The following is a 21342-nucleotide window of genomic DNA, read 5'->3' on the forward strand; positions in this document are numbered from 1 at the left end:
CCCTGCGGGATTAGAAGACCCTTCAAAGACTTGAAAAAGGGAAAGAGAAAAACAGCCCTCAAGGAGAGGCCTGGGCTTCAACTTCCAGAGTGCCCCATACATACCCCAGCCCAGGTGCTTTGCTGTGTTTCCTCATCCCTTTCTTGACTGACAGATGCTGTCTGTTCATGTCTGCATGTTTAAGACTTTCCCTGCTGCTGCCTGTAGAACTGGAGATTTTTCCTGCCTTTTAATTCTTGAAGTGGCAGGGAAAGTAAAGCTTGCTTCAAATTTGACTCAGAAACTGCATTAAAAAGACCTTACTCTCACCCAGTGGGATCAACGCGTGTTGGTGCATATCACAATCCCAGTGCTCATGAGACTCGAGAGCCTGAGGCCAGCCAGGCACACAGGTCTGTCATATGACACTAAAGGACACAGAGGGGAAATGGACTTTGATACTTGTTCTTAGAAATAGTAAGACATGTCAAAACAAAGCCAGGTGTGGTGGCACTCACCTCAACCCCAGCATTCAAGAGGCATATTTCTGTCAGCTCAGAGCCTACATGGAGGCTAGTCAGGGGCTATAAAGTGAGATCCTGCCCCCAAATATAGGCAAAAAACAAAGCCCCCACACACGCACATAAAAAATTAAAACAATACTATAGCACTGTGCTGGGGTTATACACTCACGTACACAACACAGGAAACCAAGAAAAGCACAAAATTTGAAGACTATACCTCACAAAATACATATGTGCATATCTTTAATCCCAGCATTTGGGAGTCTGAGGGCCACTCTGGTCTACAGAGTGAGTTCTAGGACAGCCAGGACTGTTACACAGAGAAACCCTGTCTTAGAAAACAAAAAGAGCACCTGCTGTCTTGCAGAAGACCTAGGCTCCACTCCCAGCACACACACAGCTCACAACCTTATGTAATTCCAGTTCCAGAGGATCAATGACTTCCTCTGGTACCACACACACATTCAGTACACACACATACACACAGGCAAACACAAAAATGAAAATATTTGGGCTACACTTCAACATGAGATCATGAGGAACACCATGGAGCTGCTCTCCATCAAAATTAGTGTGAGAATCAGGGCTGGAGACAGCTCAATGGTGAAGGGCACATGTTGCTCTTTTGGAGGACAGGGGTTGGTTTCCTAGCATTGCCACTGTGATCCACCACCATCTGTACCTCTAGTTCCGCAGGGAGAATGTGCCCTCTTCTGACCTTTGTTAGCACCAGACACACATGTGGTGTACGCACATAGACATATGTATATGGTGGACATACATATATGCAACCAAACACTCATACAAAAACAAAATGAATCTAACAGCAATAGCAATGGCAACAACGAGAACTCTCCTGAAACCAAGCAGTCCTGAAAGACTACAGAGCAGGAAAGACAAGCATTTATTCAGGGCACTGTAACACTCAGTAAAAGGAGAAGTCGCCTTTCATTATAGATCCAAGGCCACTCTGCTCCTCCCCCAACCACACTGAGTCCCACAGGAGCCCTCTCAGAAGCCCTCCCCGAAGGTCAGGTTCGGGTCCCAGAGCTGAAGTTCCGCCAGTGGCCGACGCTGTTCCCTACAATCTCTGCACTCAGAAACCTACGTGGAGTCACGGTGTTTCCAGAAAACACTTCTGATCGGAGACCTCAAACATGGATCCCTGAATTCATGGGTTCATGACACATCCTAGCCCCCGTGACCTCGCCACTTTTACGGGTTGGAGGTGTGTGAACGGTGCCGCCACGTGCTCTGAAGCATCCATCACTTGTGTTCTGCCGAGATTTCAGGCAAGGGACTTCTTACCCCAGGGCCCTCCTTAGCTATTTATCGAGTGTGAATCTTGCGGTGTTTATACAGGCTAGAGCTACTGCAGTACACTTTGTCACACTCCCTGCACGCATACTGCTTGGCTACAATGTGAACTTTCATGTGTCTAACGAAGTTGTAACTTGAATTAAAGACTCTCCCACACTCATTGCACTTGAACGGTTTGCCGTGGACTGTAAGATGTTCAATGAGGTCAGAGTTTTGGGTGAAATACTCCCCACATTCGCTGCAGCTGAAAGGCTTCTCCGCAGTGTGACTGTAGAAATGATTCAAAAGGCCTTCCCTGCTCCTGTACGATTTCCCCACTCGCTGGCACTCAAAAGGCATTCTTCCCCGGTGTGAAACCGATAATGAACTTTAAGGCCTTCTCTGCTCCTGTACGATTTCCCACATTCGTTGCACTTGAAAGGCATTTCTCCTGTGTGAAGTCCCTGATGGGAAATGAGGGAGATATTATGCTTGAAGGCTTTGCCACATTCACTGCACCTATAAGGCTTCTCTCCAGTGTGCATTCTGAAATGCTTGATGAGAAAGGCTTTCTGGCTGAAGGATTTCCCACACTCGCTGCACTGAAAAGGTTTTTCTCCAGTGTGTATCTTCCAGTGCCGATTAAGGTGAGAGATACTAGTAAAGACTTTGCCACAGTAACTGCATTTGCAGGTCTTCTTCTCGGGGTGAATGGCCTCTCCATTCTCAGTGGTCCTGGGTGTCTCCCCGTCACTAGAAGTCACCTGATACTTGAGAAGACCTGAGGAAGTCTGGATGATCATCGCGTTGTCTGCACTTAGTAAGGGTGTCTCAGCACAGCTCAGCACTTGCTGCTGGAGCACAGATGCACTAAGGTCTCCTTCCGCAGACAGACTCTGCTCAAAGGGGGACGCTTCACTCTCCACTTTGATCCAACAACCTGAACACAGAGAAACACTGATGAACGGCGTGGAGATGGTGGAGTGACAGACAGCATGCTTGACTAACTGTGTTCTGAGATTTCTTACGGAACAAAGAGGCTACTTCAGGGTGGCAGGGACCCATTGTCATGCTGCATTTGTCAATATCACAGGACCCAGGGACCTTAGGGACAGCAAGAATACAGCATGGAGTGAACCACGGGGAGAAGCGCTGTGAACCTCAACACCGTCCTCGGCAATAGTTTTCCAGAAGCTGCAGCTGCTGAAGATGCAGGACACAGTGCGGAAAGCTGTCCAGGCCCCTAAGACATGGCAACTGAAGTCCTGCATTTAAGGACTGCCCTAGGTATGATGCACCCTACCACAATCAAGGAAAGCCGGAGTTTCACAGTGTGCAAGGCAACGGGCAAAACATGTGAGACTAATATGTGGGGGCGGGTGGTGGTGGTCCTGGTTCAGAAATAATAGCTGCATACATCTGCAATCTCCACCCTCCAAGTACCTGTCCACAAACATGGAGTCGGGAATCTCAGTGCAGGCGTGGAGAGATCTCCGCAAGACTCCACCCGAGTTATGTCCTTGATCCCAGAAAGTTCAAGTCCTAAAGTTAAATGATACAAGAAGTGAGTGTTCCATACAAGGACTGACTGATCCTCCAACCCATAATAATCCAAAGTAAAGATGCCTAATGAGAACAATCCTTATAAGAGTACCTTGCAAGAAAAACAAATAATGAACCCATCAGTTCCATAACTCCTGCCACCTGCAGACACAAGGCATGCTGCTGTGGGACAATGGTCTGTACCCTGTCAACTATATTTTAATAAAATGCTGACTGGGCAGTAGTCAGGCAGGAAGTATAGGCGGGGCGATGAGAACAGAAGAATTCTGGGAAGAGAAAAGATTCAGTCTGCAGCTGTCACCCAGATAGAGAGGATGCAAGATGTGACTGCCTCACTGAAAAGGTACCAAGACATGTGGCTAACACAGACAAGAATTATGGGCTAATATAAATTATAAGATTTAATAAGATCCCTGAGCTAATAGGCCAATCAGTTTATAATTAATGCAGCCTCTGTGTGTTTATTTGGGACTAAATGGATGTGGGACTTGGTGGGAAAGAAAAATCGATCAACAGCATGCCACCTAGAAGGAGAGAGAAGCATCTGGGTCACAGAGATGCCATGCATTTACAAGACTGATCACTGTTGAGACTCCCAACCCACTAGTGGCACAAAGCATTAAGCCCAGCACTTGGAAGGCAGAGGCAGGAGGATCTCTCTGAGTTCCAGCCAGCTTGGTTAATACAGTGAGTACCAGGAGCCCTTGCGTAACTCACCACACAGACAAATATTGTCACCCCAAACTGATTTCTGATTCCTGTTTGCCTTTACTCTTCTTAAGAGAGAAAAGGTATTATGTAACAAGCCTGTGTCTATAACCTGTATTTTCCACTACAGGACAGTGGGAGGAAAGACTCAGTGTTCACAGGCTAGCTCTGAGAAGAATACATCTCTCTGTAGAAGAAAACAAGCCAAGTCCATACAGATATGCTTTAACAAGATGGGGGACTTACTCAGCGAGGAAACAAGTTCGAAGATCTCGGTCATCACAGTCCGGTACAGGAGCCTTTGGGAGTCATCAAGCAGCTTCCATTCCTCCCAGGAGAAGTACACAGCCACGTCCTCAAAGGACACACAGCCCTGCCACAAAGGGGAAAGTCGAGTTTACTATGAAGCCTCCTTGTCTGTGACTCTCGCCATCCTCAAGACGGTCACTCCCACTTAGCCTCCTATCTCAGAGGGTGCCAGGCTCTGACGCTGTGACATCATCTGTCTGTCCTCAAGGTCCCATTGACCACTCTGTTCAGCACTACAGCAAGAACAGGCAGGTGGACGGATGGTGTCTTACTTACTTTTCTATTACTGTGAAGAGACACCATGACCAAGGCACTTACAGAACAAAGAGTTTCTTGGGGGCTTACAGTTCACAGAGTGAGTCCATGACCCTCACGGCAGCAGCCATGCATGGCACTGAAGCAGCAGCTGAGACCTTACATCCTGAACCACAGGTACCAGGCAGAGAGAGTTAACTGGGAATGGCGTGGCATGGGCTTTTGAAACCTACAAGCCCACAGTGACACATCTCCTCCAGCAAGGCCACACCTCATAATCCTCCCCAAGCTGTTCCACCAATGGGGACCAAGTATTCAAGTCTATGAACCTATGGGAGGTGGGACATGTGCATTAAAACCACCACAGCTGGAGTCAATCCAAGCTTGAAGGATGCCATGGAAAGTCCCTCCTTTCTACCAGAGAATTCACATGGGCTCCTCCCAACCATCTGCCTCACACAGACCCCATTTGGCTCACTGTTGCCCACTCTGTCCCATGCAGGAAGGCCAGGAAACCACCTATGCCTACTCCACAGCACACACACCAGTCTGCACACTGAACTTACATTTCCATCACAGGATGCAAGCCCAGCCCTCGGCCACTGTGTTACCAACTCCTACCTCCCACTTAAACCAGCAGCCCTCAGGCACACCTGAGGGTTCTCAGCATTCCCCACCCATCTCACTTCCAGGTTTCCTCTGATGCTCATCACTGGAGCCTTAAGACCTCTGAAACTTAAGCCCATGGTTGCCATAAATAGAAGCCTGGCCCTGTATTCCCTGCTGTGGACATGGGGGCCTTACATTCTGAGTACCTGCCAGGAAATCCAATGCAAGGATAGAGAGAATCCCAGGACACACAATCACAGAGGTCTCTTATGTGAACACTCAGGGCTGTGATTCCTGGGCACCCTCCACTTACCTCTTCCTGGTTGCCAGGTTTCAATGAATAATGGGAAACCTGTGGATAAAACAAGACCGTGAGTAAAGAATGAGGGTGTTGGTATCCCAAAGGTTCATCCAAGTCCCCTCAAACACCTGCAGTCGGGTTCACCCAACCACCCCATGGGCTCCATCCCTTAATAGTGTCCCTCACTGGGAGACCTTGGACAAGGACTCAATCTCCTTATTCTCTGAGGGTAAAAATGGCATGGCAGCTTAATTACCGAAAAGACACCACGACCTAGGGAAATCTTACAAAAGCAATTAAGTGGGGCTTCCTTATAGTTCTATAGGGTTAGTCCATCATTATCATGGTGGGAAGCAGACAGGCAATGGTGCTAGTGCAGTAGCCGAGAGCTTTACGTCCCTGATATAGAAGCAGCAGGCAGAGAGAGAGAGAAAAGAGACAATGACATTGGCATATTTCCCCAGCTACATGTCGCCCAACTAGGCTACACCTCCTCAATCTTTCTCAAATAGTGCCACTCCCTGGTGACTAAGCATTCAGATACATGAGCCTTTGAGTGCCATTTCACCCCACACACCACAATCCTAGCTCCAAGGAAAATCATTGTATCAAACTCAGTCCTAGGCGGCAAGTACTCACTGCAGGCTTTTTCCGGCCACAGGACTACACTGTGTCAAAGAGTTTCACAAACATTGAAACGGTTATTTCAGAATATATGGCTGTATCTACCTACATTTAATTGAGAATTCAGGATCCAGGTGGTGGTGGCCCATGTCTTTAATCCAACAGAAAAAGCCTGTGTGTGTGTTGGGGGTGGGGCATATGGCATTAGGCAGGCATAGGGGTGCACCACCCCTTTAATTACAGCACATGGGAGGCGGAGGAAGCAGATTTCTGTGAGTGTGAGGGCAGCATGGGCTACACTGGCCAGTCAGTCACATAGTGAGTTAAAAGGGGAGAACAGTGAACTAACACAATAGGCTTTACTCAAATGCTGAGTGCTTTCACACACAAAAAAATTAGAGAAAAGGAAAATAAAGAACTTCTTGGAGGCCATGTCTTTAATCCAGTCACTCTGGAGGATCTTTGTGAATCTGAGACCAGCCCGTTCTACATAGTGAGTTCCAGGACTGTCAGTATTACTGTCTCAGAAGGAAATAATAATAATTAAAAAAAAAATCTATCAGATATCTGAAGCCTCTCCCCACCTCTATGGTCTACACCCCCAATTCCTGCATCAGTCCACAGGATATACCCAAAGATTCAAAGTTCTCTGTCTCCATCCACATCGCCTCATCCATGCCCAGTATTCCCTGGGGAGGGGGGTGGTTGAAAAATTCTGAATAGATGAAGTCTCTTCTCTGTTCAGATCTTCCGTGGTCACCAGCATCTCTGCAACTGCGCTACCCCCTATCTAATGCCAGCAGGGGTCACTCCAGGACTTCTGTCTTTGAGCTCACGTGGGCCTGCAAGTCTTTGGATGTAGGGTCTACCAGACGGAGAGTCACAAGGGATCTCTCTCTAGCACTCAGATGTCAAAACCATGATCTCGTCCATCAGTGTCCTATAGTCGGGGACACGGGGCCTGTCCTGTTGGCTCCTGACACAGATCTCAAAGCTCTAGGTAGGCGGGCGATCCCGAGACACTCACCTGGGGCAGGGCTCCACCCGCAGCCTCCACGATCACCATAGGGCTCCACAGAATGGTGGGGCCCTGGGACATGGCTTATTCCTACTTCAAGCCTGGATCGGGTCACAGGTGTCGTCATAAACCTCAGATCCGTCTCTGCGACGAAGGACTAGTGCTTCTAAGCCTCCGGTTTTCTTATCATAGGCAAAGCAGAAGAAACCAGTTCTCAGTAAACCATACTGACGGGTCCAGGAAGTTACAAAGAATCTCCTTCACGTACAGCCCAAAGTCCCGCCCAACGGTTCTTGTCGTCACTGATCTACCGATTTTCATTGGTCGAGCTTCTTGCAATGTTTTCTGGGCAATGTAGTACAAATAGGATTAAATGTCAGTTCTGGACGTGACTGCCCATAAGCAGTTTCCGAGGACTTCATGGGACTGGTGTGGAGAATATTATAATTATAGATGCGCCAATATTTTCTACCTGAGGTGAGTTGTGTGTGTATTAGAAATAGTAGGGGGTGAGCTATAAGGCTAAGCTTGCTGGAACTCTCCCAAACTGTAGAACTGCAGGCACAGACAGGTAGGGCTCTGGGTTTTAGAAACCAGCCTGTCATAGAGTGTTCCAGTCAAGGCAGGGTTACATAGCGAGACCTTGTTGTTTTGCTTACTGTTCAGAAATGCATGAGATGGGGCAATGTTGACTTTTTTATTTGAGACTTTTGCCTGTGTGAAATGGTACTTGCCCGGTCCTTGCCACTAAATACAGGAATGTGACCATGGAAGAGGACAAAACATACTGAAATCAAGGATTTCATCCTCTTTTTTTCTTCTTAAAAAATGATTTTTTTTAAAGATCTACTTATGACCGGGCGTTGGTGGTTCACGCTTTTAATCCCAGCATTTGGGAGGCAGAGACAGGTGGATCTTAGTGAGTTCGAGGCGAGCCTGGTCTACAGAGTTAGTTCCAGGACTGCCAGAGAAACCCTATCTCAATGCCCCCCTCAAATCTACTTATTAGGTATACAGTATATAGCCTGCATGTATGACTGCAAACCAGAGGAGGGCATCAGACCTCATTACAGATGGTTGTGAGCCACTGTGTGGTCCCTGGGAGGGACCTCTGAAAACGCAGCTAGTGCTCTTAACCGCTGAGCCACCTCTCCAGCCCAGATTTCTACCCCACGGAATTCTAGATTCAGAAGCTTCTCCCCCAGCCTACCCCCACATTCTTTGTTTGTTTGTTTTGTTTTATTGAGACAGGATTTCTCTGTATAACAGCCTTGGGGGTCCTGTAACTCTCTCTGTAGACCAGGCTAGCCTGCTTCAAACTCACATAGCTCCACCTGCCTCTGCCTCCTAAGTGCTGGGATTAAAGGCGTGTGACACCATGCCCGGCAATACTTCTCATTTTTACACATTAGTATGGAGTCGTCAGGAATAACTTTTCAATTGTGCGAAGGGAAATTTGGGAATGGACAACGGAATTTAGCTTTGGAAACCACCTTGCTGTGACCCTGAGGATGCGCTTCAGAAGTAAGAGATTTGCGTGGCAGCTGCTCTGGGAAACGGGAACACTGGCGCTTCTGTAACCACGACTGTGTCCGCAGGAGTTCGGCCAATTTTTTGCACAGGGCTTCTCCACGTTCCTCTTCTACAACTGTCTGGGTCTCTGTGGTACACACTGTGACCTACATTACCCAGAGGAGACTGCGCAGGAACGCTGGAAGGTTAGCCATACACAGCGGCGTACATTTTTTAATTCCAGCATGTGGGAGGCAGAGGCAAGTGAATCTCTGAGTTCAAGCCTAACCTGGTCTACAGAGCGAGTCCCAGGACAGTCAGTGCCTCACGCTGTTGTTGCGGAGGACCTGGGTTCCATTTCCAGGACACATACTGGTTCATAACCATCTGTAACCAGTTCCAGGCAATCCAATACCATCTTTGAGCCTTCACAGACACCAGGCATGCACTCGGTGTACATAAAGACATGCAGACAAAAATATTCACACCTGAGAAAACAAGAAATACCTAAAGCATGTGGGTTGTGCGCCTACATGAGAGCATAAGGTGCTACACAGAGCTGGTCCCCAACAAAACTAGTGACCCATGGGGACGCGACGGTTATGAAGACTATACAGAAAACAATCATTTATTCCGGGAACTGCAGCATTCAGTGAGAAAAAAGCAAACAAACAACAATAACAACAAAAACCATGTCTTATTTAAACATTAACCACTGTTCCTCCTCCATTCAAACTCAGTAACATGGAAACTCCACTCCACACTGGTGCAGTCAAGAACACAGGGCTTGGCCTAGTGGTGGTGGTGCATGTACCTCTCTCTAATCCCAGCACTTGGGAGGTGGAGGCAGGCTGATCTCCGAGTTTGAGGCCAGGCTGGTCTACACTACAAGTTCCAGGACAGCCAGGGCTACAAAGAGAAACCCTGTCTCAACAAAGCAAAAAAAAAAAAAAAAAAAAAAAACAACAACAACAAAAAAAAAAACAAAAACAAAACAAAGCAAAACCAAAAAGCAAAAAACAAAAAACACACACAACAACAAAGACCGCAGGACTTCTTCTTGCTAAGCTTCCTAGAAAGCACCAATTTCTTGGGAATAGGAAGATGGCAATAATTTTCATATTGTCCCAATGTTCTTATTGTTGAGTAACATTCATTGAATGGCTCCCTCACAAAGGCCACTCTCAGGACTTCTCTTCAGACTCTGGCTCACTCCTAAGGCTGAACAAGGTTGGCCAATGGCCGGAGACTTTTGTCTGCATTCGCAGACCTATCTGGGTTGTGTGGCTATCACTAATAACAGCAGACATCTGCTTAAAGCTTTTCCAGATTCAGTGGGTTCAGGATGCATCCCAGCTCTGTGGCCTCCCTAGTTCAATAGGATGGAGGTGTGGGTGAGGGTACCTCACATTTGAAACATTCTTGACTTCTGTCCAGAGAACGTTCTCTTGTGTGCGGACAGTAGATGATGACATTGATTTCCCCATTCACTGCATTCAATGCTTCTATTCAGCGTGAGTCTTCCGGTGTCGAGAAAGTCCAGTCCTGTAGCAAAACACTTTGCCACATTCCTTGCACTCATGATGCTTTGTTGCAGTGTGGAATCTCTGGTGTTTAATGAGGCTGCACCTCACAGTAAAGGATCTCCCGCACACGTTACACTTAAAAGGTTTCCCTCTGCTGTGAACTTTTCGGTGTTTGATGAGGTGTGAGTTCTTTTTAAAACACTTCCTACATTTGCTACACTCAAAAGGCCTTTCTCCAGTGTGCACGCGCGCATGGTAAACAAGACTGGATCTCTCCTTGAACAATTTTCCACACTTGTTGCACTTGTAAGGCTTTTCTCCAGTTTTTCTCGATTTTGCCGATTTTTTCTCGATTTTGCAGTTTTTCTCGATTATGCCGGATGAGGCTGGATTTGTTCATGTATGATTCCCCACACTGGCTGCATTTATAAGGTCTTTCTCCAGTGTGGAGTCTTTGATGCCCACAAGGGAGCAGTTATGTTTGAAATCTTTCCCACATTCACTGCATCTGAAAGGCTTCTCTCCAGTGTGAACTTTGACATGCTGATTCAGGTCAGCCTTTTGGATGAAGGATTTCTCACATTCCCCACACTTAAAAGGCTTTTCTCCGGTGTCGAATAAGCAGAGACTTACAACTGAAGGATTTGCCACAGTCACAGCATTTGAAGTTCCTCTTCTTACTGCGAATGGCCTTTTTTCTCTCAGTGCTCCTGGGTGGCTCTGCACTACTACTGTGAGTCACATGATGCCCAAGAGGTCTGGAGAGAGTCTGGAGGTCCCTCACATTGTCTGTGCTTTGTAAACTCTTCTCTGAAAGGTCACCTTTTGTGCTCTTCACAACTGGACTCCTGCTCTCTGCTTGGCACAAGGATTTCTGCGCACAGCTCAGCTCTTGCTGTTGGAGCATGGTCGCATTAAGCGCTCCTTCCATGGGAATGTTCTGCTCACAGGGTATCTTTTCAACCTCAACTCCTTTGCAGCAACCCAAACACAAAGAAACAATGATAAGGGATACATAGACTTTGAAGTGGCAACATACCCAAGTGATCAGCACCTGAGATTTCCCACAGAAATTTCGAAATGGGAAGGGCTTACTACAGTTATGAGACTAGAAGGTCCCTCTCCCAGGAAACCACATGAGCAACAACTAGGGAATGGTTTGCAGTACAAGGAAGGGTGCTGGGGACCTGAATTCCTTCCTCAGAAAATGGCTTTCTGCAGAGCCTCAATTGTTGGAGACTGTCTTGGTTGGATTTTTTCTCTGCTTGGCTCAAGTTAGGGTCATCCGAGAATGGGGAATCTCAATTGTCAAAGTGCCTCCATAAAATAATCAAGGGCCATTTTTTAAAAATTAAAAATTGATGTAGGTGAGCCCAGATCATAGGAGGTGGTGCCACCCCTGGTCAGCTAATCCTGGCTGAGTAAACTTGAGGAGCAAGCCAGTAAGCAGTGTTCCTCCATGGCCTCTGCTTCAGTTTCTGCCTTGAGTTCTTGCCTTGAATTATGCTCAGTTTTGGACTTTTACTGGGAAATGTAAGATGAAATAAGCCCTTTCTTCCTCGAGTTGCTTTTGTTTTTATCACAGTAATAAAAACTCTAAGACAGAGATACTTAATGCAGAAGGCTATGTCTATGCCCATTAAATACAACACCTAAAGAATCTGTATTCAAGGACTGTTCAGGGGACTTGTGTACAGTAACAACATGATCAAGAAAAACCAGTGTTACATAGTGCCACAGGTGAGCAGGCAAACACACACAAGACTCATAGGTGAGAGAGCTCCCTGGCTCTGAAATAATAGCAATGAAGTGCCTGTCCACATACTTGGAGTCAGAAATCTCAGTGCAGGGATGAAGGAATCTCCTGAAGACTTCAGCCAAGTGATGTCACGGGTTCCAGAAGGTATGAGTCCTAAAGTAAAGAGCAGGACAGGTGAATGACATACCAAATCAGAGTGATGTAACTCATGGCAATTGACAGGAAAGAAAACTAACTGCAAAAACCCTTGGAGAGATCTTGCAAAATAATCCACCAAATAATGTGTATATCAGTGCCACAATTCCTGTCACAGGCAGACCCAAGTCACCCAGAGAACAGTAGTACTTGGGTCATAGGAATGCCGTGTATTTACAGTGTCATGGAGAGGCCACCAGTGTGGTGAACTCTATGAAGCCACTATAAGATTCCTCACCCCAGGCTGCTTCCTACCTCCCTTTGCTGTACTTAAGAGAAAGAAGATGGAAGTGTACCAAGCCCAGGGCTTCCACCTGCATTTCCTACTCCAGGACAGTGGGGAAAGAGTCAATGGAACAGTTTGGGAAGGAGACATCTCTCTCTAGAAAAGAAGCCAAGCCAGACAGGATGCTCTTACAGAAGTGTGTGTGGGGGGGGTGCTTACCCAATGAGGACATGAGAACAAAGACCTCCATCATCACGTGGTGGTACAGACGCCTCTGAAGGTCATCAAGCAGTTTCCAGTCCTCCTTCGAGAAGTAGATAGCCATGTTGTTAAAGGTCACAGAACCCTGTCATAACAGAGATCATTGAGTTAAGACAAAAAAGTTTCCTTCCCCTAGACTTTTGACATCCCAAAGACAGCCCCTCCCACTTAGCTTCCTTCTCCAGAGGGCACCAGGCTCTTGATCCATTGACAGTCTCTACTCAAGGTTGCAGTGACCACTGCATTCAGCACCAGCCACAGAGGCAGATAGACAAATGAAATTCACCCAGTCTTGACATCTGTCATGGGAAGTTCTACCTTTCTAAAAATTTATGTAGGCTCCTCTACATCATGCTAAGCAGATCTGTGCTGATCTGAGCGCTGCTCTCCACTATAGCCCTAGATGGGAGCTTGGAGTCCATCTATTCATTCTTCCTGTTATTCTGCACATCACTCTTCATAATGTCCCTCCGTTTCCCATTTTAGTGTTCAAACCCACAGCTTCTCATCTACTGTACCATTCCCAACTGCCGCCTTCCACCACATCCAGCAGATCTCGAGCACACCCAGGGCTTCTGAGCATTCCTAGTCCATCTCACTTCCATGCATTTCCTAAAATCCACCACTGGAACTTGACTACCTCTGACTCCTAGGGGAGTGGTTTCTATAAAAGAAACCTATCCATATGCTTCCTGCTCTGGTCTCAGAGACCTTATTTTTTATTTATTTGCTTTTATTTTATGTGCATTGGTGTTTTACTTGCATGCATGTCTGTGTGAGGATGTCAGGTTTCCTAGAACTGGAGCTATGGACAGTTGTGAGCCACCATGTGGGTGCTAAGAATTGAACCCAGATCTTCTGGAAGAACAGTCAGTTCTCTTAACCACTGAGCAGTCTCTCCAGTGCTGAGACCTTATATTCTATAATCATCTTCCATGGAATTCAGACATAGGATAGGTGAATAGCAAGTAGAGAGTTCCACTATCTTCCCAGACATCACTTATCAGGGGATTGACGAGTGTGAGTTCCTGTGGCACCCTCCACTTACCTCTTCATGGTCAGTTGATGCCTTTGCACTTACTGGAGCCTGCGGGTAAAGAAGGTTTGAGTAAAATGCAACTATGTTGGCATCCTGAAGGACCATCCGAGCCCCCCTCATACCTCAGTCAGGTTTATCTGAGCTTCAGACCTCAGTGAGGTCTCTTATTTTCTGTGTGCCCTTGGATCAACTCCTCGGTGCTGTCTTCTGGAACACAGGAATGAGAACGACACCGTTCCTTGACAGCAGTACTGCCTTTTTTTAGATTTATTTATTTATTATGTATACAGTGTTCTGCCTGCATGTACGCCTGCAGGCCAGAAGAGGGCACCCGATCTCATCACAGATGTTAGTGAGCTACCATGTGGTTGCTGGGACTTGAACTCAGAATCCTGAAAGAACATCCAGTGCTCTTAATCACTGAGGCATCGCTCTAGTACGACAGCCGTACTGTTGTACTGCACTCTGTCCTACATGTCAAGTACTCTGTGCAGTCCCTCCCTGGATGTATAATACTGTAGGCGAGACTTTTAGCACAAATAGGTGGGCACCGCCACGCCGTTATTACAGTTCCAGGGTTCACAGCTGGTTAAGATTGGCGTTTACCTTTCTCCTCTGGTGGCATGCATGGTGCCTTCCTGCACCATCAAAGGTATCCTGTAGGGATGAAGCTTTTGGGCGAGTGTGACATCATGGCTTATGACTCAAGTGTGATGTGTTTTCAACACAAGGGTCTTACTGTCAAGTTCTGGCAGGCAGCCAGGAGCACTGACAATAGCCTGTAATGTTTGGTGGCTTATGGTACCTCATTGGCCAACAACTCCAAAAGTAGCGACCATGCTTGGCACTAGGCTTTTTATTTGGTAGTCTGTGGTATCTAGTCTGGCGTGGGTGCACTATTTCCCAGTATGCTGGTTAGTTTCTGTCAGCTTAAGACAAATTTAGCCATATCTAGAAACAGGGACTCTCAACTGAGGAATTGTCATCAGATTGTTCTGTGGGTATTTGTATGGGGGATTTCCTTGATTAATGATTGGTTTGGGAGGACCCAGCCTACTGTGGACATTGCCACCCCTGAACAGGTGATGCTCAGTAATGTAAGAAGCAAGCTGAGCATGCCTTGGGGAGCCAGCCAGAAAACAACGTTTCTCTATGGTTTCTGTTCCAGTTCCTGCCTTGAGTTCTGCCCTGACTCCCTCAATGATGAACTATGCAATGGAAGTATAAGCCAACGGGTTGGCTAGTTCTATGGCAACTTGACACAAGCTAGAGTTATCTGAAGGAAGGGCAACACAGTTGAGAAATGCCTGCATAATATTGACTATACGACATTTTCTTAATTAGTGATCGATAGGGGAAGGTCCAGCCCAGAGTGTGTGATACCCTGGGTTCTATATATATATAAAAAAAGCAAGCTGAGCAAATTACGAGGAGTAAGCCAATAAGCAGCAGCCCTTCATGACCTCTGTTTCAGCTCCTGCCTCCCTGCCCTGTGGGAGTTTCTGTCCTGACTTCCTTGGATGATGCACAGTGCTGTGGAAGTGTGATTAAAACCCTCTCGTCCCAAGTTGCTCTGGTTGTGGTGTCTTGTCACAGCAACACAGATTCCAAGACAGCCGAATAAAGCCTTTCCTCCAGGGTTTGTTTCTATCATGGTCTTTATTACAGCAAGAAAACAAGCATACCCCATTATAGAGTCATTTCGTGTGTGTGTGTGTGTAAGCCCTATAATAGTGGGTTTCTATATGATTTTTTTGTTTGCTTGCTTGTTCATGTTTTTGAGACAGAGACTCTCTACATTTCCCTGGCTATTCTGGAACTCACTATGTAGAGCAGGCTGACTTTGATCCTGCAGAAATTCACCTGCCTCTGCCTTCCAAGTGCTGGACTTACAGGCATGAGCCACCACACCTAGCTCCCATATGATTTCACAAAAAGTCTTTAGTGATGTTTTTCTCTCCCTCAGTCTCCTCTCTACCCTTACCTCCCATTCCTCCCCAACTTAACCTTTATTGTCCCATGTATTCCTTTATAGTACTACGTCCTGTCTTCCCTCCCTTGAAAACCTCTCAGATGTCAATTTTCTAACCACTCTGGGTACTCCAAATGTAACATACACATCTGAAGATTCAAAGTCACAAATGAAGGAAAAATACAACATTTCTATTTCTGGACATGGGTTACCTCACTCCAACTGTTTCCAACTCCATCTGTTTACCTGTAAATTCCATAATTTTGTTTTTCTTAACAGTGGAATAACATTCCATTGTGTAAATGTACCATATTTTCATTATCAAGTATCAGTTGAGGAGCATCTAGGCTGTTTCTTTTTTTAAAATATTTATTTATTATGTATACAATATTCTGTCTGTGTGTATGCCTGCAGGCCAGAAGAGGAAACCAGACCCCATTACAGATGGTTGTGAGCCACCATGTGGTTGCTGGGAATTGAACTCAGGACCTTTGGAAGAGCAGGCAATGCTCTTAACCTCTGAGCCATCTCTCCAGCCCCTCTAGGCTGTTTCTATTTCTGGATATTGTGAACAAAATAGCAAGAACAAGGATTTACTAATCAACGGCTTTCTGACTGAACTTATGTCCTGCCTCACAAGATGAACCCCAACGCAGACACCACTCTGGGGCCACAAGCCTCTGTCTATGCAGGTCATAGACCCGGGGGGAGACCATACTATTGTTCTGCTACACGGACATGGTATTAGATGGACTCTCAATGCCTCCATAGATCAATCATCTCTCAACCCTCATCATTGAAGCTTCTATTTGCAGAGGATGGCAATCAACAGGATGGCCTACAACTAGCAAAGGTGTAAAGAATAAGGGATTTTAGAAGGCCAAGCCCTGCACTAAGCCCTCTTCCCATGGCTTAGGGATCACCTGGAAAGGGGGAGTGGTAGAAAGAATGTAAGAGTCAGAGGTAGTGGAGAACGACAAGGAAACAGTGTTTCCCAGACACAGCAAGGCAGTGGCACATGAACTCATGACAATTGTGACAGCATACATAAGAGCTAAGCGTGGTCAAGCCAGACTATGGAGAGGGACAGTAGATACAAAGTCCACTCCTAACAAAAGAGCTATTGATAACTGATGGTTGCTGGGAGAGCAAAAGTCTGTTTTCTTTAAGAGTATAGTTCTTGGTAAAGCAACCAAGCTCTGGTAGGCGGCCATACACCCAAGAGTATATATATATATATATATATACATATATATATATATATATATATATATATATATATATATGTGTGTGTGTGTGTGTGTGTGTGTGCGTGTGTGTATAGCTAACACAAACTGGACTTGATGGTTTGGATAGGGAAGTGGGGTGCATCTGGGAGGACCTAGAGGAGGGGGTGAATATGATCAAAAGACAGTGAAAGAAATTCTCAGAGAACTGAGGCATGCTTTTATAAAACATGCTTTTGTTTTATATACACTTATTTAAGGGTGTGATATTTGGGGCCAGAGATATGACGCAGCTATTAAGAACACTGGTTGCGCTGGGTGGTGGTGGCTCACGCCTTTAATCCTAGCACTGGAGAGGCAGAGGCAGGCGGATCTCTGTGATTTCGAGGCCAGCCTGGTCTACAAGAACTAGTTCCAGGACAGTCAAAGATACACAGAGAAACCTTGTTTTGAAAAACAAAACAAAAAAGCCAAAACAATCAAACAAACAAAAAAAGAACACTGGTTGTTCTTTCAGAAGACCTAGGCTTGATTCCTAGTGTTCATGTGGTAGCTCAAATTGTAGCAGCAATCCCAGGGAATCCAATACCACCTTCTGGCCTCTGTAGGCACCAGCACACATGTGGTGTACAGACATGCATGCAGGCAAAACACCCATACACAGGAAAACAAGCAAGGAAACAAACAGATAAAAGATTGTGATACTTGACACATTAGGCTTTAATCAAGTGCAGAATATGTTTTCAAGAAATTGTTAAGTGCTCATAATAATGTTATTTCCATGCTGTTTTAATTGCCCATTTGTGTGTGAATCTTGACCAAACACTGTCAAGTTCAGAGTGAATAAATACAGGGGCTGAACCTGAGAAATCAGGCTCTGGGCTTCAGCTACCTGCCTGGTGTGCACCCCAAGGAGGGAATTCTACTGAGAGTCCTTCCATGGGGACGGGACCATCCCTCTGCATAAGGCTAAAGAGCTGAGGCACAGATAGGGTACTCATGCCAACTGTATGATTGACCTTCCTTTTCTCCACAGGGAGTGGCCATGAAGGCCTGCTGAGCCAAATCTATCCCACCAATAGCCATGTCTCAATCACAATCTAGAATCCTTACACTCTAGGGATGTCCAGTCCTGCAGACACCAGCCAATACCACATCAGATCACAGGACTCCATCCTTGGAGCTGTCTGTGGCTCAGCTGTAGAGTACCAGCCACAAGCAAAGGGCTGGGGATGAGGTTCAATATAGAGGGCTTGAAGACCATGCATGAGACCCTGGGTTACAGTCTCAGGACCACAAGCTAATAATAAACCTTCAGCTTTTCTTTCTCAGCCCGGAGCTGGGTGAGTAAGGAGAACAGCAGAGGCAGACACTGAAGCCGGCAGATATCCCAGGCAGTGATGACCCCGATGGGCAATGTGGGACAAGAGAACCTAGTCGGAGCCCAAGGGGGAACTGGACCCAGTCTATGGGGATTTTTTTCCTCGGGGAGGGAAAATGTGAGATCTGAGGGCCTATAAAGTTAATCCAGGCCTGGGTTCGTAAGATGGCTGGTGGGTAAATGAGCTTGTGCAGAAACCAGATGGTCTGAGCTCCATTCCCAGATCCCGCTGCTGCAGAAACCAGATGGTCTGAGCTCCATTCCCAGATCCCGCTGCTGCAGAAACCAGATGGTCTGAGCTCCATTCCCAGATCCCGCTGCTGCAGAAACCAGATGGTCTGAGCTCCATTCTCAGATCCCGCTGCTGCAGAAACCAGATGGTCTGAGCTCCATTCTCAGATCCCGCTGCTGCAGAAACCAGATGGTCTGAGCTCAATTCTCAGATCCCGCTGCTGCAGAAACCAGATGGTCTGGGCTCAATTCTCAGATCCCGCTGCTGCAGAAACCAGATGGTCTGGGCTCAATTCTCAGATCCCGCTGCTGCAGAAACCAGATGGTCTGAGCTCCATTCCCAGATCTCGCGTGAAGGTAGACGGAGAGAAACACACCAATGGAACTTGTTCTATGTGCACTACATGTGCACGATAGCATGCCTGGACCCCACCCCTCCCGCTCACACACAGGTGTGGTGGCCCGTGTTGGAGATGAGCAAACTTCTTTGAGTTCACGGCCAGCCTGATTCAGGTAACATCTCCCAGACAAGCTAGGGCTACACAGTGAGACCCTGCCTCAAACAAAAAGAGAAAATGGGAAGCAAAGAAGGAAGGGAAGGTAGGTAAATTGGTTGTTCAAGTAACGGACCATGGGGGAACATGTCTGTAATCTCAGCGTCCGGAAGGCTGCAACAGGAGGATTATGAGTTTGAGGCCATCCTGTGCTACATGAGATGCCGGCTTCAAACACATCAAAACCCAAACCAAAAAACAAAACAAAACAAAACAAACAAACAACAACAACGAAAACTGCCCAGCCTTCTGTGACCCTAAATATGTTTTACACTCACAAATCTTCCCAGGTTCGTTAATGGACGTGTTTGAACACCCCATGCCATCGGGAAATTTTGGACGCTAGGACGGGGCGCGGGGAGGGGGTTGAGGTTGGGGGGCTGGAGGGAGAGAGAGAGAGAGAGAGAGAGAGAGAGAGAGAGAGAGAGAGCGCACACACACACACACACACACACACACACACACACACACGATATGGTCACGTGGTACGCACCTGTTCCTTGGCTCCCTGCCCAGCCACAGCAGTCTGACTTGGTTGAACAGCTGGGTCCATAGACATGGCTGTGCTCCCCAGGCTTGCAACCTGTCACACAGGGTCCTCGCAGACTTCAAACCTGTCTGGTTGCTAAAGCACCAAACAAAGCCTCGCTCCTCTCGTGTCTTCCAGTTCTGGACAACGAGGTTTAAAAAAACCAGCTTTCCACTGACCTGACACGAGCATCCAGGAAAACAATCACTTGCCCACAACCACTGGAAAAAAAAAAAATCCTTTTTTTTCTTTTCTGTCCAGTCTTCTTTTTTCTTTTTTGTTAAAGCCCGCGGAAGCGCCAGTTTTCATTGGCTGAGCCCGTCTGCGCTGTCTCTTCTGGGTAATGTAGTTCAAATAACATGCACCCCGAAGAGAAGAACAGAGCCAAAGAGGTGGAAGCTATAAGCAGTATGTAAGGAGTTAAAGGCACTCTTGCAGACACTGTGGTGGTTACGGATGCGCCAGTGTTTCCATTTCCCGAATCATCAAGGGTGGATTCCTGGCTCTGAATTCTATAAATGCATTCCTAAAATTTCCCTTCGCACGGGGATGCTCAGCTTAAAGCTAATGTTGACAATGCCATAGCTGATTTTTATGTGAAAACATTCTGAAGTGTGCTTTTCTTTCTTCTCCACCGGTATTCCTGCCTTTTCTCATGGACCTAGGATGTGTTCATTATGCCAGAGCAAAAGGACCAGATCCATAAGCCAGCGCTCTCTCTCTCTCTCTCTCTCTCTCTCTCTCTCTCTCTCTCTCTCTCTCTCTCTCTCTCTCTCTCTCTCTCTCTCTCTTCACAACCAACTCCCCCGCAGGTGGGCATCATGCTGCCGGTGCTGTGGTAGAAGAGATGCTAAACCTTCCTTGTATGTTATTCCGCTGTCTCGGACTCCACTATCATTTCTCCGATCCTCCCTGACTCTCATCTCTGTATGAAGTAATGATCAAACCCCATAGGTTCCAGGGGACTCCAGAAGACAAGAGAAAATCAAAGGTTCCTATCATTCTGGAACATTCTGAAACTGGATGGTGAGTGTAGATTCTGGAAAGGGTGGGCCTCCATATGGCTCCTGACTATGTGCTACGGTAGAGAAAGGGCTGACCATTTTGTCCTTTCTGCAATGGCCTTCATTTTCTATTCTACCTCCTTTCTGTTAGGCCACAGTGTGTCGTGAGGAAGTGTGGTGATGAGGTGTGGTTGGCAGATCAAAGCACTGGGACAGCGAGTGGGAAGCCCCCCCCTTTCTTAAATCAAGCATAGGAGAGAAATCATTAAACTGGGTGTGGTGGCCCAGGTCTTTAATCCCAGCACTCAGGAGAGGCAGAGGCAGGCAGTCTCTGTGAGGATAGCCTGGTCTACATAGTGAGTCCTAGGACAGTCAGGGCTATATAGAAAGACCTTGTCTCAAAACCCATAATAATTAATAATAATAACAATAACAACAATAATAATAATAAGTGGGTGCTGGTGGTGCATGCCCTTAATCCTAGCTCTCAGGAAGCAGAGGCAAGTGAATCCCTGTGAGTTTGAGGTCAGTCTGGTCTCTCCAGCAAGTTCCACAACAAATAGGGCTACACAGAGAAATTCTGTCTCCAAAAACCAAAATAATATATAATAATAATAGATTAAACCATTGTCTTGAAACATATTAGAAAAGTAGATTCTAGTCAGGCAGTGGTGGTGTATGCCTTTAATCCCTGCGTTTGGGAGGCAGAGGCAGGCAGATCTCAGTGAGTTTGAGGCT

At 46.7% G+C, this 21342-nt stretch overlaps 1 protein-coding gene and 1 pseudogene across 1 annotated transcript; both read right to left on the reverse strand.

The window, feature by feature from the left end:
• Window positions 1-1376: 1376 nt before the first annotated feature.
• On the reverse strand, window positions 1377-7438 carry LOC119820400 (zinc finger protein 419-like). Its single transcript, XM_038338681.1, is given in 6 exon segments — window positions 1377-2162; window positions 2165-2742; window positions 3246-3344; window positions 4320-4446; window positions 5560-5598; window positions 7199-7438. Coding segments are annotated over 6 exon segments (1245 nt in total). The 5' UTR covers window positions 7271-7438; the 3' UTR covers window positions 1377-1832.
• A 273-nt stretch (window positions 7439-7711) lies between these two features.
• On the reverse strand, window positions 7712-19792 carry LOC119821787 (annotated as a pseudogene).
• Between the last annotated feature and the right edge of the window lie 1550 nt (window positions 19793-21342).

Source organism: Arvicola amphibius, chromosome 8 (assembly GCF_903992535.2).
Source record: "Arvicola amphibius chromosome 8, mArvAmp1.2, whole genome shotgun sequence".
Classification (NCBI taxonomy): Eukaryota; Metazoa; Chordata; class Mammalia; order Rodentia; family Cricetidae; genus Arvicola; species Arvicola amphibius.